At 41.1% G+C, this 27326-nt stretch overlaps 1 protein-coding gene across 1 annotated transcript in view; it reads right to left on the bottom strand.

Moving 5' to 3' along the window:
- rnd2 (Rho family GTPase 2) overlaps positions 1-27326 on the bottom strand; it is a 46205-nt gene that overhangs the window by 13533 nt on the left and 5346 nt on the right. The window contains exon 3 of the mRNA XM_066698583.1: positions 2357-2466. Coding sequence (XP_066554680.1) covers positions 2357-2466 — 110 coding nt within the window. The remainder of the gene's footprint in view (positions 1-2356; positions 2467-27326) is intronic.

Here is a 27326-nt window from a genome sequence, read left to right as displayed (position 1 = left end):
ATGTATGCCTGTGCTCTTATCACATGGCAACACACTGTCTGGATCTTGCCAAACCATTGTTGCAGATTTAATGGTCAGCTGTCATTGCCAGAGTGCTGTCACCCATAGCTGTCGAAGCCCTGCGATGTTTTCTTGTGCGATGAGCCACAAGACCAGGCGAACTAGATAACATTCAATCCGCTGCAGACGGAGAGCTAATTGGGTGCCACAGAAGGCGAGTGGAGAGACTCTCGAAAGGTTACGGGCAGCGCTGATGGAGGCTGCCCTTTACCACTTCGGGGTGAATCGGGCCCGATTAACAATGCTCCGCTACAGACTGGGCACAGCTAATGGACTCTGCTTCTGTGTGAAGCTCCAAAATGTCACATCTAACTAGCGTACTTGCTGCGCTGGGCTCCAAAATATCTGCAGGCGAAACTGCCGCTCAGGTTTTCAAAGGGTAAACTACTAAAATCTTGCTCGCTGTTTAGGCTTCCACACCCTCGGATGGCACTACTCTCCAGCCATCAACAAACACATACCTCGTTAGTTAGTACTATTAATTGTGACGGGAAGGATTTGAGTTAATGCTGAGCTGTACTATATAAATATTCACATAGACATCTGACCTTATCTGGGCTTTTCTTTTAGAACATAAGAACATAGAGAGTTTACAAATGAGAGGAGGCCATTCGACCCATCGTGCTCGTTTGGTGTCCATTAATAACTGAGTGATCCAAGGATCCTATCCAGTGTGATTTTAAATGTTCCCATATTTTCAGCAACCACATTGCTGGGGAGTTTGTTCCAGATTGTCACAACTCTCTGTGTAAAGAAGTGTCTCCTGTTTTCCTGTCTTGAATGTCTTGAATCCCAATTTCCATGTGTCTCCCCGGGTGCGTGTGTCCCTGCTGATCTGGAAAAGCTCCTCTGGTTTGATGTGGTCAATGCCTTTAATGATTTTGAAGACTTGAATCAAGTCCCCACGTAGTCTCCTCTGTTCCAGGGTGAAAAGGTTCAGTTCCCTCAGTCTCTCCGAGTAGTTTTGTTGTGGTGGGGGGGCACATTTTCAGCATGAACACATTTTTTTTTATTATTATCATTAGCCTATCATTATTATTATTAATAATAATAATTAGAGTAATATTCATGAATAAAGAGTAAAAATTATGTCATTCCAGTCTTTGATTCCCTGTAACCATCCTGATATTACGGAGCCATGTTCACAAGCATGCTGTACTTGAAGCTGAAACCAACTTAACACACATTCTCTTTTTAATGCTGATGTCAGTCTTTAGGAAGAAACGACAGGTGAGGAATTTATTACAGTAGGAAAGTGCTGGAGATATTCAAAGTAATTGAAAGTACTAAATCAGAAAAACAGTCTTCTTTCATGGTGTCCTAAAGATTGAAAGGATTTTAAATATGGTCTGTAACATTTTAATGTTTTATTGTTTTGTTACCAAAATTCTAATCCTAAATAACTAAAACAAAACAAAAATCCACCCCAGATGTCTAACAGCATCCGTCTATAAAACAAAAAATGGTCTCCTCAGTAGCGGACCTTCAGAAAGTTGGGAAACCAGGAGAGTTTACAGGCATAATTTGGCAAAGGCTGCGCAACAGTAACATTTTTATGGTAGCTGTTCAAAGCACAAGAAAACAGATGGGCCTTCCCAATTGAAAGCGAGGCACAGAAACAAACCCACACTCTGACTTGTGGATAATGGCTGGCATTACTTAAGACACACTACCAGTACTCTGCCCATTTCCACTATGGCATGCTGGGTAAAGGAATAAGTATAGCATGAAGGGACTTCAAAGGAACAACTTATTTTGATAGTTAAGAGCACTTTTCTGATCCTAATGCTATAGACCCACATAATAATCAAATATATTGTGACCATTTAAGCAAATACTTTGGTTCTCAATTCCCCTGAGGGGAAATTAATTAGAAGGGAAATTTGCTTAGTTTGCCCAGGGAGAATTCCAGGTCCACAGTGTGTCTAAAATGATTTGTGATTGTAACAATTTAACTGCCATTCAAAGGAACGGGTGTGAAAGAAGTCAAACAGGTGTAGATTCCAACTGCTGATACTACAGCGGCCTTATTTGTCACACTAACATTTTTAGATTTACAATACAAGACAATGCACCCTGTGGTAATGGTTAAACTGCCCGATGGTGTTTGAAAGAAAAAGAGTTACCATCTTCCATCTTGATTTATGATTAGAAGTCATATTTCAGCTTTGAATAAGCTCTTGTCATCATGGTGCTTAGAGGTGCAACTGAAACATACTTGGGCCTACAGCTGAAAACAACAGTGTTTTGTTATGTTAATATTAATGTCAACAATGGAAGGGAAACCACGACTGACCTTTTTGAGGACGCTGTCCAGAGTTTCTGGGCGACTGATGTCGAAGCAGATGAGCACGGCATCAGAGTCTGGGTAAGCTAAGGGACGAACGTTGTCGTAGTATGAGGAACCTGCAAAAACAGATGGCAAACAGAGAACAGAGTAAACATCTTGCTAATCTTCAGACTTTCACAAGAGAGGTGTAAGTCACCACGACACACAGTCACATTTGCCATTGCTTTAACTTGAGATGGTGGACAGTCTGGTTCTGTGCTTGTACATCATAAAACCCGGTTATTATGCGGTAGATAGCGGGAGGCTTGCTGCTCAACGCATCAGCTTGTAGTTGATTTCTCACCCAGTGATTCAAAGCAGACTCCATCTGAAAACAACTTAATTTTATAAAGTCTGACAGGCGAGCTGGAAACCTGCAAGTCCCTTTATGGCCACAAGATATTCTAAGGGTGTAATCAAGGATAGGTATGCGAATTGTAATCAACGGTTACAGGAAACAAATACGAAGGACATAGTACCACCCAGTACGTTCTGGATTCTAAATTAACTTTGCATTTTATTTATGATAATTTGATGATGTGTGTTTTTATGTAATAATTATAGTAAACAGTGAAATGTTCAACCACTTTTTTGCTTGAATTTAAGGGATAATGATCACCACCACTGACAGTTTATGGACTGTCTACCCTACTAAAACCCTTTTGCCTTCTCCCCCTCTTGCTATCTTCGGTGCCTTAACACGAGCTCTCATGTTTTTGCAGTGGCCCATCAGTCAATTTCAGAAATTATAACAAGTCTCATGCACTGTTATTTGCTTTTGGGACCTGCCAAAAAACGCTGGAGGCTTCATTGTATTAATAACCTTGTACTCTAAACCAACTGGGGGGGTGGGGGTTTGTGGGGTGAGCGCAGCAAACATTGTCAGCAGCAAGAAAAACAGGAAATACCTTGTGTCTAAACGCCAGCTGGGCGGAGACTGCAAGCTGCTCCTCTATTAAGGAGAATGGAGCTGAATGTGAAAGTGGAATCCAACTCCTACAAAACCGGAAGGGACTCCACAAAAGTCTTGGAGGCAGGAAAGGTGAAAGGTGCAAGGTTTGCTGCTGTAATGGCCAATGGGTGAATATTACAAATTGTGACAAATGTGGGGTAAAGGTGCCTCTCGAGAGCTTTTAAAACCTTTTGCTCCTGGAAAGACACTACATTTCCATATGGTCCCATGAAGGAAACCAATGTTAATTCGGCCCAATCCAAAATGTTATATCTTAAGTGAAGTCAGAGGATTTGTGACCTGCTGTGAAACGGGGAAAATATGTCAAGCTATTGTTTTGCTGTAATCTTGAAAGGGCCAATAGAAAATTGCTCTCTTGGGCTATTAAGCAAGTTATCAATATCATCCCTTTGTTTACTTAGCATCAATAAATAGTTAGAAGAGGCTTAGATAGCAGCTGTGGCAGCCATTTATATTGTTTGTAGAATTTTACACAATTTTAACAAATCTATATTTCCTGACTAGCAATAAGTCTCTAAAATGGTAAGGAGGGGTGTCACGGTCCCTATCATGAGGGACACTTCTCTATACAACCCACCAAGCAGATACACTACAGACAGCCTCAATGACAACTTCAGGATTTTTGATTGCAGATTGCAGAGTTTTTGACCCTCCCTGCTCTTGAATGGTGTGAAGAGGATAATTACTTGGAAGTTTCAAAAACATTGGCAATGAATTAAAGATGTAGATAAATAAAAACTGACTAACTGTTTTTGCTTAACCTCAGGAGAATATGTGTGCAGCACCACAGAAACACGCAGAGGTATCAAGACGTTGATCTCCTAGCCCACACACATACGCACACAGTTTCAACCTGGCCCTGTGGATTTTGCTAATAATATATCAGATGAAAGGCAAACACATTGGTATGTTTATAGAGGATCTGATTTTCATTAATGAAAATGACAGTGCGCAGTGGAGAAAAGGTCAGGGAAAAGGCTGTATACTTTTCCTTTTTCTTTTGACTTTTCTTGTCTTGCTTTTTTTGGTTTAATGTAGATAGTGAGATATTACGTTGGTGTGATAAGTGAAGATGATTCATTGTAGAGAGGCTTTAGTGCACTTTAAGTCAGAAGACTAATAACTCTTTGGCAGTTAAACATTAATTTCACAGGTTTTATTGTTGTTTTACCAAAAGCCACTTCTAAATGGCTGCTCAGATGATTATAAATATCCCACAGCTCCTCTGATCTGAGTTCAAACTGCAGTATTAGATATGCTTTCGTTTTTGAAAAGCCCTGGAAAAGTCTGTTGAAAATGAATTTCTCCGTCTAGAGCATCGTTTGCCATCTCAAATGAAGGCTTGTGGACAAATTGCATTCCAAACTGCCCTCACCTCAATCACTCAATCGGAAACTTTGGGAAACTGGAGGATGCATTAAAAATAAATAAAAAGGTTAATTGCTCTCATTCAAAATGTGCCCCATCATTTCTAAAAAGAATACAAATGCGTTTGATTACATTTTTGAACATAACCAACAACTGTGCAGTTGGTAGAAGACATTTTTGTGCTGGAAATACCAAGAAATGGTTGTGTCTTTTTCACTCAGACCTGACAGAGCCCATCACTCTCAGACAGTAAGGGACAATAAGGGACAAAACATTTCTTACATATTTATATGTACATGTTTTAAAACACAATAACATCGGCATTCATTGTTTGTGGTCACTGACATTGCGAACGCAGAAAGAATCTGCCTGTTTAAGAATTGCTTTCAAAGCTGTGACATAAGGCAGAACATGCCTCATCCCTCATTTCCATTCAAGCCATTTTGTACCTTCCTCTGAAAGGTCAGTGCTTCAGGGAACCTGTGCTAGGTCTTTTGGTGAGGTGTGATAGCACTGAAGCCTGAATTAAGAATGTTCACTTTACATCTACTGTCATGTATAAATAACCAGGATGAGGAGAAAGCAGATTCCTGAAAGACTGGGAGCGCATGTGATCTGTAGCTAAAAACAGCAGCTCCATTGAGGAGAAGCAGAGAAAGCATCGGGAGTTCGGTGCAAGTCACCTCTAAAAGGCAACTTCTGTTTTTCTCACCAGTAACAAATGACTGTGTGCCACATGCATTCTGAATGGGGCTCTAAACATCCATTAGCATTCTAGTTAAAAACATTGGTTGGTGGCGCACACAAGACAATACAAAGTGAGCTGCTTGTGAGGGGATGCCCCTCCCATGAGCCCCCTCTTGGTCCCGTTTCTATCGCAGGCCTGTTTCTCCTCACAGTTCCTCTGTTGTGCTCGTGTGTAAGGGAGCTGATTTACAACTGTTTTGTTTCAGAGCCGATCGGCTGCCAAAATGGAAGCACAGCGCCGACACATTATTCAAATCACAGAGGCTGACACACTGACAACTTACAGCTAGAGTAAACAAATGCAAACTGGCTGAACTGATTCCCAGCATAGGCTTTTTTTAAGGAAATACAGTACCCTTATTTGTTCATTGTCAAAAATACAGAATTGAGACAAAAAGTACATTCACCAAATGTCTGGAAACAATGACAATGCATACCAAGCAACAGTTAGAAGACTACTGTAATTGTACAATAACAAGCAAGATAAGTTACTGTAGTATACTATGTTTAAGTATGTAGTAGATGCTAAATAATAATCTTGCACTGTAATTGGCAGACCAGTTGTAAAATTACACTGGTGCTGTATGTTTCATGATGAGTGGGGCATGAGATGGTAAAATAAGTCTGCTTGGGTCAGATTAGAGGAGATGTTACTTATTTATATGACAAGTTGAAAACCCCTTGTTTAAATAAAGGCCCGAGTCCCCAGCAGAGGCCACAGTTCTGATACACTACACAAGACCTTCATTTAGGTCACTGAAAATAAACCATTGCCAAGAACGGTCATGCTCTGAATGCCTCGACTTCATGTAAACACCCCTCATACCCCCTTGCCCTGAGACTTTGGTAACACGATCCGCAGTGCTCTTTTTTAGCAGGGCTTGCTCTACCCGTCACTTAAGATAAACATGCAAATTGATACATCCCTTCAGAAAACTGCTCCACATTGTATATGTCCAGCATCATAGATACTGATAGTACAATACCCCCTCTCCCTGTCTCGACCCAAACAGTGTTCCCTCAAGACCGCCCACATGCATTCCATACCTAGACACTACAGCTGGGGAGTGGTCTCCATTCTCGGTCTTGGAACAAGCTTTTCAGATTAATTCCAGCTGTGTTCTCAGTTACGTAATTGACCCAGTCGTTGGCCTAATGAGTTCAAATTAAACATTTCAATCGACAAAAAATCATATTATCTTTAACCACTGACTGAAGATGCTTCTAAAACCAAGAGGATTCCTTCTGTCCAGGACCAGGATAGAAGATCACTGCTCTTAACCTATTCACTCTAGACAGCAAAGTTATGTAGTGGGTTCGTAATGTTTAATAAACTTTCATTGTAAGATTCAAAAGCAGAAAAGTTTGCCTATGAAAGTAAAACAAATTAAATGTGAGTCATACTTTGCAGTCTCTCTACCCATAATCCCTGAGTTTTGTTTACCATTTAACGAAGAGCTTCAGCATACTTGATTGTTTCCCTGCTTTTCCCTGGAATTTCTCTAATTAGTCATGCATAACAACAGTCTTACCATTTCTTCCTATGAGCTTTTTAATAGGTCTAATGCAGAGCCAGAGAGAGAGAGGGAGAGGGAGGAAGCATCAACTTCAGAGACTAATGAGGGGAGGGAGAAGAAAACGCTGAGGGAAAGTGTCCAGCAGGAAAAGAGAATTTTAGATAGAGAATGAAAGAAGAGAGCAAGAACAAAGCAGGAGAGGAAGGAGAACAAGAAAATAGGACTAGATAAAACAGGATGTGGAAAGATGAGGCGAAAGAGTTTGATAGGATTGTTGGGGGTTTACAAAGTAAAAATATTGAACGAAATGGGGTTAATCAAATAGGTGATAGAGGGCATTCCCAAAACTGAAGTAGAGGTCATTACAGGGCCAAAGAGGAGAGAGAGTGAGTGTGTGGATCCAATTACCAGGCAGTGTTGTGGAAGCAGATTTTCTCAGCTGTTAAGACCCTGCACAAATAAACTCCAGAAACTGATAAAACATATACTTAAATCGGTTTCAAAAACACACCTTGAAATTGCCTGAACTCCCCTATGGATATATATATATATATATATATATATATATATATATATATATATATATATATATATATATATATATATATATATATATTGTACCTAGTACAAAGAAAAAAATCACAGCAAAGCATGCTGGGAATTATTGAGAAACACTGTTGTGTGTGTGAAAAATAAATATAAGGGAAAAAGTAGAATAATAATTTTTTTTAAAATACCAAATGATTGAAGTTGAAAAAGAGTTGACAAAAGAAAACTCCAAACCCTTTTTAGCAGCAACACTTAATATTAGCCACAACTCTGCAGCCCCACTGGATATCCAATGCGGAACAAAAGGTCAATTGAGTGCCAGTCTCCGCGAGAAGAACAGTTTGGCTTCCAATCGTGTCAGTGGCAACTCTCAGCACCTCTGGCCCGCCAGCATCGCTCAGGAGAGGAAAAAAATAAAAAAACCTGATGACTGGGTCAATTCTGCTGCTGGAGAAAAGTTTCCAAGTGAACAAAGCGAGCAGCATTCATTTTGCCAAACACTGCCAACAAATCAAACCTGAGAAGCCTTGCAGATTAGCAACTGCAGTGCCTGGTAAGAGAGAAGCTCTGGGAATGGGAAAAAATAAATAAAAAAAAAGAAGAAGGAAAAGAAAATGTGGAATGGAACGTTAGTGGGCTATTATAGGACTTTACAAGGATTGGGAAATCGCCCTAGATAGGCATCGGAATGCAAAAATCCGTCGCATACCATAATTGCGTCCAGATAGTTTAGAGCTGGACAGTTATATTTTGGTCCTGTTAATCGCTTTGTTTATTTAGCTCGTCGGTGTGAATGTGCTGGAATGTAATTGGTTCTTCTGTGTCTCAGGAGAAACAGCCCTCAGCCTCAGTGGCCTCAGGGTCTCCCGGTTCAGCAGTACATGAATGTGTGTGACGGGTGAACTGTTTTGAATCTATGGAAGTCTCTACTATGGAGACTGCCCTGCTCAAATGTTATTCTCCCTTAGCCTTTCTCACTGTACCAGTTTGCCGTTGTTGTGTCCTGGAAAGACCGCACCCTGTCTCAGACCTGCCCTGGCAGTCATGGGGGCATTCATGCCTAAGTGTTACCTATCCTCACCCATTCAGGAGCCAATCCTCCTATCGTAGTCCAAATCAAAGGCTTTAAAAGCAACCAAGGGATCCTCAGCTTGTCTATCACCCCCCAAACCCCCCTCCCCTCCTGCTCTATGCATTTCCCAACACTGTAGACAGCTTATGGTTGATTACAGGTTTAAGGTGCAGGTAGGCTGGCAACAAGTAAACAGCAAAAACCAAGAATTTTAAACATAACCCACAAAGAAGAAGGGCTTACCACTGTCTTTAACCTGAAATCAGTCTCACACCCACAAGGCGGATTCTTAAAACTAAATCATACATTTTCAAAACTGCTTATCCTGGTAAGGGTCACGGGCAGGCATAGGGCGCCAGGCAGGAATACACCCAGGATGGGACACCAGTCCATCGCTGGGCAACACACACAGACACGGCAATTTAGAGAGACCAATCAACCTAACCCACATGTCTTTGGACAGTGGGAGGAAACCGGAGTCCCCAGAGAAAACCCACGTGGACACGGGGAGAACATGCAAACTCCACACAGACCAGGACCCTGGAGCTGTGAGGCAACAGCACTAACCACCATGCCACTGTGCCGCCCAAAAATAAATCAATTGGGTCACATATTTAGATATTTTTTCTTCCAGCCTTCCACTTATTAATTGCAAGTTAACAAAAGAGATACCCACGAAGAATTAGAGTGGAATTATTTCAATTGGTTATGCTATGTTGTTATGATATTTAGTAATGCCTTAACATGACTGGCTTATTTGAGAGGACCCCTCCACTCCTCCTTCTCTGTAGAAATTGAAGTAGTCCACCTTGGACCTTGACAAGAATTACGTGCTGATCTGTAACTATTTAACTAGGGTCATTAATAACAGACATTTTCAGCCCGTCTGCACAAGTATCCTCTCTGTGGTGCAAGTACTGTATCTATCGTTTAAATAGCCTACTCCAGTTTTTGGGCATTGATTTTGAAGCTGGCAGTTTGTTTTTTTATATCAAAGTCTGAGAGCTTTTGGTTTAATTATACAGTGGCTTTTGGGAGCTTCTGTAATATCCCACTGACTGTTTCATTGCACTACCTAATATCAGTGTCTGCTCTTAGCGGTGTCAAAAAAAAAAAAAATCCACAAAGAAATGGAAAATTTGAGTGTTTTGTGAATTGGTCACCCCCTTCACACACATACACACTGCCTGTAGTTTATTAAATGTGAAAAAATATATATAATTGTGAGTCAAATTACAGATGAAAAGCCATAAACCTTTATAAAGCTTCTGCACTTGCTCTATAATTAGGGCTGATGGAGCGAGTGAATGACAAGCATGTGTTTCTCTGACTGGGGCTTGACACTGTACACATCAACGCCATGCTCTAGTGCGTCTGCCCTCGTGTCCTTTAACTCACTGCATGAAGAGGCACTATAGGATGAAGGTGCACGAACCCCCATTGTTCAGAACGGGGACGTGACTTCAAATCTGTTCTAAGGCTTTGCAGAGGGCAGGTGACAATGCAGAGCCCATAGGGACAATGTTATTCTCCATTTTTATTTTATTTTATGTGGAAAGTGATTAGGGATCGTTTTGGGATATGTAATGCTTTATAAAGGCATATTACTATTCCTACTGTTATTATTATTGATTTCAGGGATTTCTATGACACTAGCAAAGGAAACCCATCAGTGAACGTGCATTTCTTAAAGCTGACGTGTCCCAGGGGAACAACAAATGTCGCAGCCTTGTCTCTTCTTTAAATATACACTCTGTTTTTGATGTAGGTGCCAGTATAGGTTACTTCCCACAGACCTTTAAGACTTTTTTTATTTACCTCTAGGAGTGGCCAACAAAGTCTCAAGTGTAATGATACCTTGGGAGCGTGGGATACTAATTTCACATTCCCTCTGGGCCTGGAGTCTCGCCATGGTCTGAACTCAGGCCTGACAGTTTCCCTGTGATATATGGCTCACTTGATGTGGCCAGCTTTGGGCTTGAGTTTGCAAAGCTGAAAGTGTGAGACCTGTTTAGAGTTGTCTCCATTTTTGCATCACTCCTATCTCCAATAATTGCTATTTTACTGTGTTTTCATGTTGGAGTGTATTTATATGAAGAATGTCAATTTCTGAGTAATGATGATTTGCTGAGAGGTAAAACTTGAGGGTTTTACAATAATCTTTTAATGTACCGTTTATGATTAAATGTAGTCATTATTCCTTACAAAATGCTTAACCATGTAACAACAAACAAACAAAACAAGTATTTTGCCTACAGGATTCAGAGAGCAGTTTGACTACTACCAAATGTTGATACCTTCAAATTTCAGTGAATAGAATATATTACAGTTCTATTACATCAAATTGAATACACTAATCTATTTATGAGGGCTTTTTTGAAAACATTTTCTTGAATTCACAAAAGCATGTTTTATCATCTGTTAATTAAATAAATCCGTGCTAGCAAAGAAACTCAATTACTACAAATGGGGGGGGGGGGCAGGGGGGAGTAATCTTTATTAATACATTGTAAGTTCTAGTTATTCTCGCCAATGATGCAGAACTGCCCCCGGGAACATTTTGTGAGGGAGGAGGGGGGCAGTATTATTTTCTTTCCTCACACGGAGCAAGACTGAGTACAGAGAGCAAAAAGTAGCTGATTTAAATGGGAGCTCCAGGATGTATGAAGCTGGCAGACAAATAAAGAAAACAAACAGGCTAATTAAATCAAGTATGTGTCTTGCTGCCCTGTCTTCTGTGAAGTCATTGGGTTTGGTTTTGTTTTGCGCTCAGGTTTTTTCTAGCCGGAACAAAAAATTCAAGATTTGTCTGTCTGTATCATAGCAACTCTGCGAGTGTCAGGCCTCCTCTTTGTGCCCTGGCTGTGATGAATAGAAGTAAGTGAAAAAACGGAGGGCTGGGGAATGGGGACAGTTCTGTGGTATAATGGAACGAGGTGACAAAAGTTTTTTTTTTTTTTTTTTTTTCTTCTTTGCAGAGGTGGTGTGTGTGTTGGGGTGCCTGAGATTTTTATCTGGAAATTCTTTCCTAAATCACAGTGGCTTTCTTTTTCGTTGGGGGACAAAATGCCACTCCAGAGCTAATGCGCAAGACCCCACCTGAGGGTGTAGCTGGATCATGTGGAGAATACGTCACATGCACAGTTGTAGTTGTACAGCACAAGAACCTAGGCGTGCTCAGTTTATGCTTCCTGTGACCAGGCTGGGATTATAAATTAGGAAAAAACTAACATCTGGCCAGTCTCTAGAGAAGCCCATTAGGTCCATCATGAGCATCTGCTTGACATGTATTGATCAGCTGGCATCATTATACATTGGTGTAATGGCAACAGCGCTTGAACAATCCCCATGAATCAGTGGTAACAACACGGCTGGGCAATTTCTTCTGTCCCCCATGAGCCCACCCGTCTTCCGCTGTCCGTAAAGAAATGTTCAACACGACTAACCATTGTGAAATCCTTTATACTAGCATAGTTCATTTCAGCTCTTAGAAGCTCACAGTGAGTGTTGTGGTGGTATTGAAATAAACCAAAAGCAGCAGTTGAGCTGCAAAGAGCAAGACTGCAGGAGGGGCCTAAATTTCTGCTATTTATTTATGAGAGAAGCCAATGGTGGATATGCAAGGGAATTGACAAATAATACTAATTTGTAACAGGTCAATCCCAAAATAACTGACAAAAGAATGAAAAGCCTTTTCTTTATTGAATACCGGGTGTTGTCCGAAGAAATAGGATAAATCAGTTTAGGTAGGCCTTATCTTATCACTCTATTCTTCAGTGTAACTTGGTGACTGTCTTGCTGGCACCTGATCTTTGTTCTGCTAATCCAATTTTCTTCAGCTTGGCCTCTCTTTAGATATGGTATCATTAGACCGTTACTTTATTCGCAGACGTGGTCCGTTTCTTTTCTTCTGGGGCTAGCTTATCCAGACAAGCTAATCCTGTTACTTGGTAAAATAAATAAAAAACAAGTACAAAGCAATCTCGTTAAGGTTTTCTGCAAACAGCATGTTGTTTGGAAGAATGAACTTGTCTAAAAAGAGATACAGCCCAGGAACACATTTTTCTTTGTTCGCCAGGGGTTAGCTGCACAATTACGTTTTTCCTGCTCTTCCTTGAACAAGAAATTTACACCGATCAGCCATTAAATTATGACCACCTGCCTAATATTGTGTAGGTCCCCCTTTTGCCGCCAAAACAGCCCTGACCCGTCGAGGCATGGACTCCACTAGACCTCTGAAGGTGTGCTGTGGTATCTGGCACCAAGACGTTAGCAGCAGATCCTTTAAGTCCTGTAAGTTGCAAAGTGGATCAGACTTGTTTGTCCAGCACATCCCACAGATGCTCGATTGGATTGAGATCTGGGGAATTTGGAGGCCAAGTCAACACCTTCAACTCGTGATTCATCAGACCAGACCACCTTCCTCCATTGCTCCGTGGTCCAGTTCTGATGCTCACATGCCCATTGTAGGTGCTTTCGGCAGTGGGCAGGGATCAGCATGGGCACCCTGACTGGTCTACGGCTACGCAGCCCCATACGCAACAAAGTGTGATGCACTGTGTGTTCTGACACCTTTCTATCAGAACCAGCATTCACTTTTTCAGCAATTTGAGCTACAGTAGCTTGTCTGTTGGATCGGACCACACAGGCCAGCCTTCGCTCCCCATGTGCATCAGTGAGCCTTGGCCACCCATGACCCTGTTGCCGGTTCACCGCTTTTCCTTCCTTGGACCACTTTTGATAGGTACTGACCTGAGCTGCAGTTTTGGAGATGCTCTGACCCAGTCGTCTAGCCATCACAATTTGGCCCTTGTCAAAGTCGCTCAGATCCTTACGCTTGCCCATTTTTCCTGCTTCTAACACATCAACTTTGAGGACAAAATGTTCACTTGCTGCCTAATATATCCCACCCACTGACAGGTGCCATGATAACGAGATTATCAGTGATATTCACTTCACCTGTCAGTGGTCATAATGTTATGGCTGATCGGTGTATATGTCTGTATGCATACTGTATACACACACACACGTTTCTCTCCAACGCCCCATTTCTTCAATGTCATGTATCAAATAGTGGGTGTAGGCTTTTCCGTTATCACCACCTCCTGCAATTTCTATACAACACTTTAATGTAATAAAAAAAAAAAGGAGCTGAGCGCACTATTTGAATGGAAGTCAATCGCACTCGAACAGAAGTCAAATAGTCCTACCTCCCACCTTTGGCGTTACATTTCATCATGTCCGAGAGTGTCCGATTAAAATGAGAACGAGCAGTTAACTCGCTAAGGAGAGACAATGCATTTCGCTTCAGAGAGCTGGAGAACTGAAGCATTGCAGCAATAACCTGTTCGGTGGCATGACTCATTTGCACGGAAATTCATTCATTTTCTGATACCATGCATATTTCTCTGTGATCTGCCCCTGCAAAAAGGACTGAGGCACCCCTTCTTTACCTCATTTTGCAAAATCGCTTAAGCAGGTTTAGCTGTGGCATATCTGGCAAAGCCAACACCCACAGCAAAGTCATCCATTTTCGTTTGGGGGTTTTCATTTCCTCCTGAATGCATGAACTCAGCGTTAGGTGTGAGGCTCACAGTTCTTTGCTTCTTTTATTGTGTTTTCAGAACTATTTTTAGCCCATGCTCCATCTCTCAAGGCTGTAGTTCATTTCAGCTCCACCTCAAGCAAGCCTCTTTTACCTGGAGAAACAGTGTACGGTAGAATGGAGCTATTCCACAGTTGCAATCTGTAGCTATAGTCTACTGAAAACAGACTACAAAAAAATCTGCAGGTGGTTTTTCATTTCTATACAACTTCAGTTTAAAATGAAGGATAGAATAAGGAAAGCCACTAGAAGGAAGGAAAGAAAGAAAAAAGACAGAGTGGAGCCGATTTACCCAATTATGGTTACAGAAAGCAAAAAAAAAAAAACTAATCAAAAACAGTGTAAACATATCAAGCATGCTTCTTCAAGGAAAATATGCCTGCATTTTGATTAATCTAGTTGATGTTATACAAATGGCATCAGTCAACAATAACAAACACTTTGCCAAACTGGAATGTTTTATAATTGGTGTATTTATTTTGGTGGATGATTCACTGTATTGTATCTTTAAGATGCCATCGAGCCCTGATCCTGGCATTTCAACACTTGCATTTAAGAAGCCTGGGAATCTCTACTCTTGTTTGGTTCAACAGGAAGTGAACGATTACAGGATTTAACTTGGAGACCAACACCAACAATCTGAAAAAAAAATAATCTAACAATCTACAGGTAGAGCAACGTAAATAAATAAATGGGTCAACTGCACATGGATTTATGTCTTACTAAGAAGAGATATTTTCATACACTGTACCCAGCCCACCTCCTCACCCCTACTTCCTTGCCTGGGCCTCGTAACACCATTCGGAGGCCTTTCCTTGGATTTGTTTTGTTTTAAGTGGGAATAACAAGCATTCCAATAATCCGGGATTTGCTTTCTGCCGGAAGAGATTAAATGTGATCCTATTAGATATCAGCTTCTCCCAAGCTACCACCCCAGGCTCTGTTCTCAATTTCAGTTATTAGAACCTTAATAAATAAATAAATACATTAGAATAAGAGGTCTTGTGCCGTGTTCGGAAAAGGGGGGGATTAAAACACTGCTAATGGATTACACATTAAAGAGGCCCCTTCCAGGTCTTATCACTACCCTGCATTCCCCATTTTCACCATGTTTATTTACTTGCCCGCACTTCCGCTCCCTCAATTAGTCTCTGCAGAATGCTGTGTTCTGTCTCGAGGACTGCAGATCAAGTACAATTACTGCAGGACAACAGGGTCCCTTCTGGTCTGGCCTGCTTTGCCACAGTGGAACTGACACAAATAAACTATGACAATTTACTCTGGTCAAATGCGGGTGTAAGAATTGGGGGAAATCTGAATTTAGGGCCTTATAAAAACATAAATTACTGTGCGTTTGTTCAGGTCTTTGTCATACGATGAGAATTATGTATCGTTCCACAAGGGACACACGAATTGCGAGATGTATGAAACTCAGAGAAACGTGCTTTGAAATCACACCATTCCACTGGGAGCTTCAATGATCTGAAAAGGAAAAAGGGGGGGATGTCACAACTGTGAAAGCATATACCATTAGATGTGTTCTGCATTATTAATGTGAACTTCTGGAAAGCCAACCCCCTGAAATGATCGAAAAGAGCTTGGGGTGAGGTTGTCCCCAGACACTTTCTGAGTGCCCTTCATGAACACGGGAGGTGGCTGGGGATGTGAGGGGCTGGGGTAGGATTTCAGGAAATGCAGGGGGGCACCAGAATCGATAACCTGTTGGACACCCTCAGTGGGAGAGGCAGGCATTGATTTTCGCCGTATCACCTGCTGCTGAGAGACCTCCGCTGGGGTAATGGAAGTATATGAGAAGTGACAGATAGGTTGGGAACCTGCCCAGCCGCCTCTGACCTCCCCACTCTCGATCCCTTCCCATCACACAACTGAAATGGTACACAGCACCCCCCACCACCAAACTAATCCCATATCCATTAGTGAACCTGATAATGCCTCTTCCAAGAACCGAGTGTGTCTACAGAGGATATGGAATTCTTGCTCTGTGCGTATGTTCTTGAATAACATTTATAAATAATTTGTGTGTTTAGTCATGAAACGAATTTTTTTTTTTTTCTTTTCTCCACAGGCAATAAGAAACAATATCTAAAAAGTCAAAACAGGACAGACATCGGTAAATCTATTTATTTATTAGCAAGCAGTGTAGGGGCTAATTGTGTCAGACCGTACATGAGCCACACAAAGTCCAGGCTACAAGATAAGGGTGTGTTTACACCAGGTATGTTTTCTTTTCAGTGGTTAAAATGTGCATTAGGGGAGTTGTTTGTTTTTGAACCCTCTTTCAGACAACTTCATCATGAGTTTTCACTACCACGATTGAAAGGGGTTTAACCTTTGAAACTGTGTCTCAGCAGATTTAGTTAGCTAGCTACTTTAAAAGAGCTTTCTGTAAGTGTTTTTAATCTCCCGGTGTAAAACAAAAAAGAAAAAGGGGCAAAACACAAGAGCAGAGCGAGACTTGTGTCAATGCTCCTTCTGTGTCCGAGCTCTGTTCTTCATTGGAGTATCTTTTAATTCTCAGTTGCTAGTCAAACGCAACTGTTCAAGCAAGGATGTGCGTCGTAGTCCCAGAGAGGAATGGGATGCACACTTTTTTTGTTCCTTTGTAATTCCACAAACTGGACACTAGGCACCCACCTGCTATCGATTCAATTTTGTTATAGTTGCACATCGCTGAATGGATGTCCAGTCTTCCCTTGGGTGCTCGTACAGGTGACCTTCCCCACACTACACAGATCTTGATACTTGTCTGAGGGTATCTCATGATCATTTAGCATTTGAAGTGGAGTAGCGGTTTGGGCTTTAGACTCTAGACTCTAGTGGAGGGTCATGAGTTCAATTCCAGGTGGGGGGGCCCTGCTGTTGTACCCTTGAGCAAGGTATATTAACTAGATCGCTCCAGCTGTATAAATGGGTAATTATATGTAAAAATAATGAGATATATTGTGACAAATGTAAGTCGCCCTGGATAAGGGCGTCTGCTAAGAAATATAATAATAACTTGGCACCAACATAGTGAATATGCAACCCAAACTAAGGGTTTACTAAGGTCACCACAGGACTTATTAGGCCTACAGCTACACCGGCCTACACACAAATATAGCTAAATGGATTTAGGCCTATTTAGCACTTGTTTGGTGTGTTTATTGTTCTTTTAAAGCTGGAAACACTGTAAAGGGGGGGGGGGGGGGGGTCAGTGCTGAGCATAGCACTTCTGTCAGCAAGACTGCCTGCACTACCTCAGTAAATCGGGAAACTCGCAGCAAGCCTAGCTGTGAGGTGAGCCCAAGAGCAAAGCCGACCGCAGCAGGCAGCCACATTAACATAAGAAAGGGCCCTTCTGGCTTAGCGCAGGAATGCTATTGTACCTTTAGCTGGAACTGAAAATGCTGGCTTAGAAAACACCAAAAACAGAAAAGTGCAAACAGAATGTGGAAGGCAAGTATTGCTGCGACTCACATGGGCATACAAATAACCCCCGCCACCCCACCCCGTCACCACTCCACAAGAATGTTTCCGTCTCTCATTCCTCATCTCTTTTACCACCCTGCTTGCCTGACTGACACTAGTCTTGTGAATAAATGATTGTGAATAAGCAAATTAAAGGCATGGACAGGGTTTGTTTCTCTCAAAGGTTATCATCAAAGGGCTCCTTTACCCAACAATAAAGTTTCCTTCACTGTATTAAGGATCCTCACCTGTGCAGCACTGCCCAGATATGCGAAGTGTATTATTTGAAAATCTAAGATTATATTATTCAGATTGTATCTCACTGTGCTATACTGTGTGTGTGTGTGTATAATATACTAATGTATTACTTAAATCCACTGTAAATCCCCTCTAATTACTAAACCGACACACTGCATTATTAACAACATAAAAAATGATGCTGTATGTGGCACTTTATTGCACTTAGTTGCTAAGAAATACATAATAAAAATTGCACCTGAAGATTCCAGATATCAAAATTACAAATCATTACAAAAAATCCATGTGTTCCAAACTTGCTGCCTCAGTCTGTCTCTGTTTGTGGGCATTTCCCCTGAACTGGGTTTGCACTGTGGATTCCAAAGTCCATAAATCTGTCACCACAATTACTCTATTAATTTGAAGTCTATTGATTTTCCACGTGGTTCAGAGGTGGCTGGGGAAAGGGAAGGGTAGGGGGGATTGATGGGGTAGCCATCCTGCACCGTCCCCCTCTTCCTCTCCTCTGAAACACTCATCTCCTTTCAGCTCTAAATAAATTAGGAGGCTCGTGATCATCTAATCAATACCCCAGCTGAGATAATAGAGACAGCTGCTGGGTGTCCAGGCCCCTTTATACACAGACACACACCCACAAACACACACACAGCTCCCATCTCTGGTCAGCTGAGACTTTACAGAGATCAGGAGGTCAGGGCTTCTGTGTTTCCCATGCCAGCTAATCTGTTTACAAGAACACAGGATTTTTCACCATCTTAGAACATATGGATAGTCTATCAGCTGACTGCAGACATCTTTAATGAAGATGAACTCAACGAAGGAAGCCAACTTAGACTTTTCTTCAGTCTGTGGCCCAATTTCGCTGATTCTGATGGATGTAAGCAAGAGCTGTGGTCCTCATATATGAATCAGGAATAAAGTGAAACCTGCCTATGTATTAACACAATGCTGCTACGACAGATATTGTGTTCAGCACACACTGGCTAGAAATGCACAACCATAGTATTACACTGTTTCAAAAGTACTATATATATATATATATATATATATATATATATATATATATATATATATATATATATATTACAAAAGAGGACTAAGTTAATATATACACAATATGCTTATAACAACACTGTTATTACAAGTTTTTGCATTTAAATGTCGCTTTTATTTTGTTTTTTGCTTTCTTGTTTTTGTTTTGCAAGCTTTACCTTTAGAACTATTCTTGAAACCTTATACAGCACAGCAAATATGTGAATAAAAAGAATAAGCATGAAATTGACACCCATATACCAACGTTTAAATCAATTTGTATAAGGTTATTGAAGAACATAAGAACATTTCCAATCCTCCAAGATCCACTTGTGCCACTGTATGGATGTATAAATTAATTCATGCAGATGTCTTTCAATGGCATTTAAACTTACAGTACCAAGTTAAAGATAGCTTTGTATTATTTTCATTTAAATTCATTTTAAGACAAAATGATTGCAGCCTGAAATGCAGGGGAACTAGCAGGCAGATTAACCAAAGTTTTCTATAATCAATGTTCACTATTCAAAGTGTCTCAATTAGTATCTTTGGTGGGGATATGTCTTTCAGTTTAAGCTCTCAGGCTCGGGCTTGCAAAATCCATTACCCCCCTCCTCCTCTTTCTCCCCCTCTGCATCCTCTTATCATTTAATGCATATTGATTTTTCTTCTTCTTTTCACCAGATTGTATATCTTAGATAATCGGTTTTCTTTTCCGCCGTTTTACCCACAATTTATGCTGCCTCGTCAAGGCCATAAACACTTATCTCTTAGTAACCAACAAGAACAGAAAATGAACGCCAAGTTAATGCTTTCAGTTTCCCTGCAGGAAAAAAGAAAATAACGGAAAATACAAGGAAATTGTCAACAGCCTAAAAGTAATAGCCCTGAATACTCTTAGTCTACTACAAGTGTAAATCAGAGGCACCTGGAACTATTCTCAAACAAATTTCTTGCCTGATTTGGAGAGACTTGTAATGCCTGCATTCAAGCTGGTGAAGATAAACAGTTGAAGCTTGAATCCTGCTGACAGGTGCATAACAGCTGTGGGCCTCTACAGCAACAAATCAAAGCACTGCCCCTGCATCAAACACACACGTGTGACCATACCAAAGACACAACAATGTTTTTTTAAGTGGACAAATGTATTAATAGTGAGTGCTTCCTCCAGGATTAGAATGTAGTGCCTTAAATTGATCAAGACACGGACACAACGAGGTTTTGAATTACAGTGCAGCCTGACCCAGAGATTGCCCAGGTTAGGTGTGTCTTAACTTCTGGGTGGTCGTTTAAAGGGTTTGCATGGTTTTGCGTCAGGGGTCTCATTAACAAAACTCAATTTCCTTATTGTGGCTTCTGGTCATGGTTTTTACTCAGGAATTCTTCAGTCAAAAATTTGAGTTGCTATTTTGATTTTGTTTGTTTTAGGATAAAATAGAAGTTAATATATGTCTACCTGGGCTACAGAAACAGGAAAACCTCTGACTGAATGAGGCATCAGTTTCTGATCTTTTTTGTGTGGGCTTGGAAACTTACACCTTACACCTACAATAACCTTTCCCGAATCTTTTTTTTTTTAAATATATATTTCCTTGTTCCGTAACATTCCAAAACATTAATGGAGCGCTACCAAGACAGACTTGTTTTGGGTTTTTAAAAACATAAGCACCTGTTTTAAGAGGAGAGGTCAGAGCTGAGTTTTGTCAATTCGTCCTCATCAACATTCCTGCTGCGCTCTCGCCCTGCTCAAGAGGGGGGTCCTAAGGTTTTGTGCGCGGAAAGAAGAGCGTTTTCCCACAGGTCTTGGGAGAGTTCACAAAACACACACCGACACACACAGGCTGTTAACTCATCAGGGGAACCCCATCACCACCACTGCCTCCCCCCTCATTATCTTGTACTTGTTATCGCTCCACCTGTCACCCCACGGGCCCTAAATCAGGCTTTGAACGAACGGGTTGACTTTCAGGCCTTTGCTGAGTAACTTGTTGCTGTGCGCATCTCCAGATAAGACAAATTCGGCCATGGATTTTAGTTAAAACTGCCCAAAATATTGACCAAAATAAAGGGGCAAGTTCATACACTGCTTTAATAAATATAAGCGTTTAGATTTTCATTTAATTTTGCTTTACTAGGTTGAAATGACGTGCGTTTCAGGGAAAGTTGTGATATTGTCTTTTATTTTTCTTATCCCAATTGGAAAGGGTGGCTGGCCATGCTTTTGCAGTTAACAACAACTTGAGTGGATGAGTGTGGTTGGTTGACACAGCTTTACTTAAATGGTGGTGCGACATGCCAGTCATGCAGCTGTGTGTCAAGGGTAGCTCAAAAGGTAATGGGAGCAGGTGTTGAAATGGGGACAGAGGTACCATGAAAAAAAATCACAAACGCAATAAATGCGCTTGAGCCCATAGGAATCCATTAAGTAAGATCCTGCAGAAACTCCACTGACAGGAAGAGGTAAAGAATTCCATCAGAAAAAAAAACTAGACAGATTTTTAGGAGTGATTTTGAAATCTGCAGGATTTGTTTCTGAGCTTGACTGGGAGTAGATGTGTTGCCGGAGGGCACAGACACTGGCAGCTCGTCTGTCAGAAGCTCGTCAGTTTCTAGGGAGTAATGATTTCAAGTATCTTAAGAACAAAACGGAGATGAGGTGAGATAGGACTGATCCTGTCAAGGTGAGAGAACAATAGAGTGTCAGACTTTGCACAAAGACAGTTGATTTCAGATCCCGGAGGTTACATCTGAGAGGGGCGGAGTCTACCTGTGGGAACAAAATATTAGAGGGGGGCACTGCCATCCCCACACTGAAAACAGGAGAAATGGAGTGGAAAAGGGACTTTAAAATGGCTTCCAAAATATGAGTTCATACACCTATGCCAAGTGATAAGGCTAACTATGTTCTCTTGCTGATTTACACATTTTTTGTTTTTTACAGTTGTCTCTGTAGCCAAAGCACTCATGGTTTCACATTATAATGACCCAGCCACAGATTTACTGTGTGTATCCCATTGAGAAATCCCACATGCTCTCCAAACAGACATCAAGCAGCTGTTCCATAATTGATTTCCCTATACAGCTCTCAAACTGCACCCTGTTAACCTTTTCTGAGGCAGCTAGGTTTCAATAACTGTGCCCAGAGCAAATTATTTTACAGCCAGGAGCTGGAAGAAGAAGAAAAAAATATGTAAAAGTAAGACACAAGGAAAATCTTGATCACTGACAGATGGTTGTTATCGGCACCTTAGGACTGACAAGAGTGCCAAACATGTAGCGTAACATATGCACAATTACTGACAGTGACAGATTGCAAAATCATGTTTAAAAGCCGCAGCTCTCTTAAAGGGAAGGTACCTTTTTCTTCCCACACCAATGGAATGCATAACTTTTATTAAATGACTTTGCAATACATTCCCACTATTGGCAATTTAGTGAAATTTTGGAGGGTATTTTTTTTTTTTTTTTTTTTTTTTAAGTTTAGTGTCTCTTACTTTCTTTTCTAAACTGGTTTATTTTCTTGGTCTTGCTATTGGTTTCAAAAAAACAGATGAAACTGGCTATCAATCCTTCCCTGTAGCTCTCACTTGCTCTCGCCCTCTCTTTCTGTCACTCATTCTTTACTTAAAAGGTCACTGTTCTTAACCTGACTCTATTTCATACCTTCCACTGCCTGGATAAGCCCAGCTGTTCTTGTCCTTTGAAACATCTACAGCCAAACCTGTGTTTTCCTCCCAGTCATTTTAATACAGGAAACTGGTCAAAACAAGTCTGTACATGTAACCTGCAGACAATTAAGGAGGCTTATGATTTAGATCTACAATAATCACACAAGTTCATGGGTTAGAACAAAGCACAGCCCAGGGAACGCTGAGAGGATCAACAGGATTTCGCATTGAAAGGTTGACAGACACTAACACTGCACCACAGCTTTTGTTTATATAACATGGTTTAATTCAAACATATGACAAGTTCTTTTAAATGCGGTTAGCAAGAATATGCACACAGATGTTTGCTGTTTTTTCAAAGACAGCTGCATCAGGGCACCTTTTTCTTTTGATTGTTTTTATGTTGGTTTCCCTTCCAATAGCTCCCCCACTGAATAAATATATATTTTTTAATTGTACTGATTGTGCAGTGATTTAGGGAGATTTTAAAACCAGTGCTACAGTAGCCTGCTTTCAATAGCTCCAAATGAGCATCATTTTCCAAAACTATGTGTGGGAAACAACCCCAAAAACCAACCTAATGCCTTTTGTGCCAGACCTATGACCAGTCTCTCACTTTGTTTACACCTTTAACCTTTTCCAAACTGGGATAGCAAATATTGTCCTGAAATAGCTTTCCAAATCACCCTCTTAAATTGCTTCAGTACTTTTAACGTGAGAAATCCTATTTAAACACATAAAAGAATTAAGGACATGTTAACGGTCCCCCTGCAATGTCACCCCTGCTTGATGGATATCATGACCTACATGTAAGATTGCTTTCAAGTCACAGCTGTTAATCAGTCATTTAACAGGCAATGACTCAGCACTTAATTGCATTGCTGCCTCACTGGGTCCGTTCTACAGCTAGTACTGATAGAACAGTTACTCTGTCGCTCTTCTCTCTCTCTCTCTTTTCTCTTTTTAGCACTCTCGGAGGGTGACAAGCCCCCCATCCTTTTCACAGTGAAGAAGGCATGTAAATGAGCCAGCTCTGCCACTGTTGGACTCTGTTTGACTGTGTTATATGAAGAAGAAGTAGAAGAAATGAGAGAAGTTAGTTATTTGTCTGCAAAGCAAATATAAATTCTCCCTTGACACAGAGGCACTCTCGTGTCAAGAACACGAGCATCACAGAATGGATTAAATGAATATATTAGCTTCTTTAGAGTTACAGGACTGGTGTCTTACATTTGTGGCACACAAATGCTTTACAAAGTCCCCAGCAAGGTAACAGTGATGTCTTTAGCTTTCAAGACTCTGAGAGTTTGCCTTATAAATGCCGCAGAAGCAATTCCCTGATAAATGTGTATTGCAAATTAACAATTGGCTCCCAGGCAGCATCTGTTGTAGGTGTAATTCCATTACTTGGGAAATAATAGCATTTTCATGAACATAGCTTTCGTGTCACTGGAACACATAGTGAATGCTTTCCGAGAGAAGATATTCTACCAGCACTTTAAGGTTAGGATAGGTTAGAATACTGACTGTATTCTTCTTCATTAATGCAATGGGAGGAAAAAATATCTACTCACAGAGGACTCGCAATGTATAATATGAAAAGAAGGCCTGCAGACTATTTTCCTTGTTATCGTCTGATGGGTATCAAAGGGTTCTGGCATTAAGCAACATTTTTTTGTAAATACCATGGCTACCCTTGCTTGTACCATCCATTAGGACATTGCCAAGCACTCAAAAAAGAAACACTGCAACCAATAATTAACCATACTTGAGAAGAATCACAGCAGCAAAGACTCACTTTTTTTATTTCTTTTCCCATTGACATTCTACTGCTACAGATTGGTGTAAACAGAGAGCTGTTATTGCTCCAGGCCATTACATCCTTCTCTCTCTCTCTTTAGAAGCCATTAACTCTCTGAGATACTTGCCATACTGTGTGATGATACAGGTCCGGCCCTGCCCAGCTCTGCCCTGCTTTAGCACCACTTTTGTACCCCAACTGGGAAATGTTAGCGGATTTTGTGGCGCAGCTCCTACTGTTGGAAGAGGAAGCAGCGGATTTGCTTTGGAGCCACCTTGTCAAATATGCCATGCTCCTGTCTAATAAACTGCGGTTCCAGAGACCAATTATTTAATCCACTGCCCACTGTGCCTCAGGGTCTTCTGGTTTCCATTCCGACTCCAATGTAAATTACTATGCTGAAGTGACTTGTTTAACTGAGTCCAACGATGCCCCCTCTTCTTTAGCAGGCTATTCGAGTATAGTACATTTAGAGCAATAAGGACAGGTCTACTTCTCCCTGCAGGCCTGTTAAAACCTATGCTGTGACATACAAAGATGTTGAAAAGAAGGCCCAACAGGACTAATCTCAGGATTAGGAGGCATTTCCTATGTAGACAGGTTACAAGTATTGAGCCTCTTTAGCCTGGAATAAGGAAAGCTTTGCAGGGATTTGGCGGAGGTGTTTGAATTCCTGCAATGTGTGTAGCAAGTTAACCCCCAAACTGGCTCCGGGCTCAACTCTGGCAGCACGTGCCCAGCGGAGGCCTACAGTCTCAGGCTACAAATTCAATTGTAAGCCAATGCAGATCTGGAAGCAGCTAGTGGTTTCCCCACACACAGAGAGACGAGCAGGTGGATAGAATTAATTACACAGCCACGCAGGACAAATATTGATTCTGTTCCACCTTGGCCACCTTGCCATCTCACTTTTTAGACCTCTCTCACTTCTTCCTGCTCCATGCTGAGCTGGACACAATGCTTGGGGCTTGGCAAGCAAGGCTGAGCACTAGTTGTTTGGAGGAGTTAATTCATCAGTACATGATTGTTTAATTTTTGTAAAGAAAAGTAAACGCAAAGCAGCCTAATCATGATCCTTTTCCATAATGAATGAATGTCATGCTTCTTTCCAGCCCTGTGGTATACTGTATATCAACCCAGTGCATAAGCATCTATATTGGGATGCACCCTGCTGCATGAGACCCAAGGCTAAATTCACAAGTTCAGGTGTGTTTGTGCCCTCTGTTTCGTGTTTTGTGTTGTCACAGCTGCGCTCTCTCTCTCTCTCTCTCTCTCTCTCTCTCTCTCTCTATATATATATATATATATATATATATATATATATATATATATGCGCCAAGGCTACTCATTTTAAATGGAAACCATCCAAGCTGTACAACCAGCATGTGTGGTGCAATATTTGTATGAAGGACCTAGTGGTGTCAGGTTTCATTATTTTCATTATAAGAAGATTCCTTGTTTGATATGTGTCTTTGCAGCTGTGTATCAGTCCCCATTAGGCTGTGGGAGATTTATTGTGTTCTGTCAGATAATATTATGTTTATTTCAATGTGTGGGTTTCTCTGACCTGATCAACATTTGGTCTATGCATAGATGTGCACACTTACGTCCCCAACTATGGAATAGACAGCAAGAGCTCTGCATTTGATTAGTTACAAATGACCTTTTCACAGATAACTGGTGTGAAACAGAATTGAATTCGTCCCGACGGTATATGCATCAGTACTCTTTATCCCCGAACCCAAGAAAAGCCTCTGACCATTTCTTAGCAGCTCGTTTATTTTTAGAGTCTGTGCCAAACGTTGAAAAGTGCTCAAGTGCAATTGTAAGAAGAAAAAAAACTCCCAACCCCCTTCAGAGAAAGGCAAAGATTTCTGCTGTAGGAAAGAAGGCTGTGGACTCAGTTTGAGTCTCTTTCTCTCTATTATTGATGAAGGAATGCATCTTGAGCTGCAATAGTGGAAGCAACAATGGCCCCTCAGCCTGGGAACACAGGAGAACAGAGCAGCAGGCAGTATAATAGGCACTGGGGCAGGCTGGGGATTAGGGTCCTAGTGCTCGCACTGTCAGGATGACTTTCAAAGCTCTTTGCTTCATTGTCACTTTTTCTAACTCCAAATAGTCAACAGCTTGCCCCCATGGCTCCCGGGAGAATCCTTTCTCCTGCCGTTGTCCATTCCACCTGAGCTCCTCATTTCCCTTAATTGAAGTCTTAATTGAATCATTAATTTGCTAAATTAGACCTTGTAGTTGTTATCACCTCCTATAAACTGGCTCATTTGCACTTTATACAGGTACCTTGAAATCTCCAGTTGTTTCAAGAGCTGAGAAATGATTAAAGCACTCTCGTGAAACAAATTACACTTTTAATTTACGGTTCAATTAGGAGATCGAGAGCTCAACTGGAACCTGAGCCACCCGCCACAGGAATTTCTGCAGGATGAGGATCGAAAATAGTTAATCTATTGCTAACAGTATGGAAACTGTCTTGAAGAGAAATTAGGTATTCATGCATTTTCTTTATCACTATACCAGCACTATGCTACACCACACTGCATTTTTACCCTTTATATCCTTACTAAAACACTTGTATAATATAGTGAAATGTTGTAAATTAAGCTGATGTAACTGTTTATTTTCTCCCTGTTACCTATCCATACTTTAAGAAGTACCACCCCCTAGTCTTTGTTATAATGCTTTTGAGTAGAAAATGGTGCTGATACACTGTGGCCGTGCTAAACAAAAGGAGAGTTGTTTGTTCGAATAAAACACTTAAAGATCAAACTGTGTTTCTTTCCCTCAATTTACCACAACAGCATTGTATCGTACTTATGTAAACCTTGCAAGTCCCCTTGGAAAAAGGTACTGGCTAAATAACA

This window comes from Amia ocellicauda, chromosome 3 (genome assembly GCF_036373705.1).
Source record: "Amia ocellicauda isolate fAmiCal2 chromosome 3, fAmiCal2.hap1, whole genome shotgun sequence".
Classification (NCBI taxonomy): domain Eukaryota; kingdom Metazoa; phylum Chordata; class Actinopteri; order Amiiformes; family Amiidae; genus Amia; species Amia ocellicauda.
Note: the sequence above shows the minus strand (reverse complement) of the source record. Positions and strands in the feature narration are given on the sequence as shown.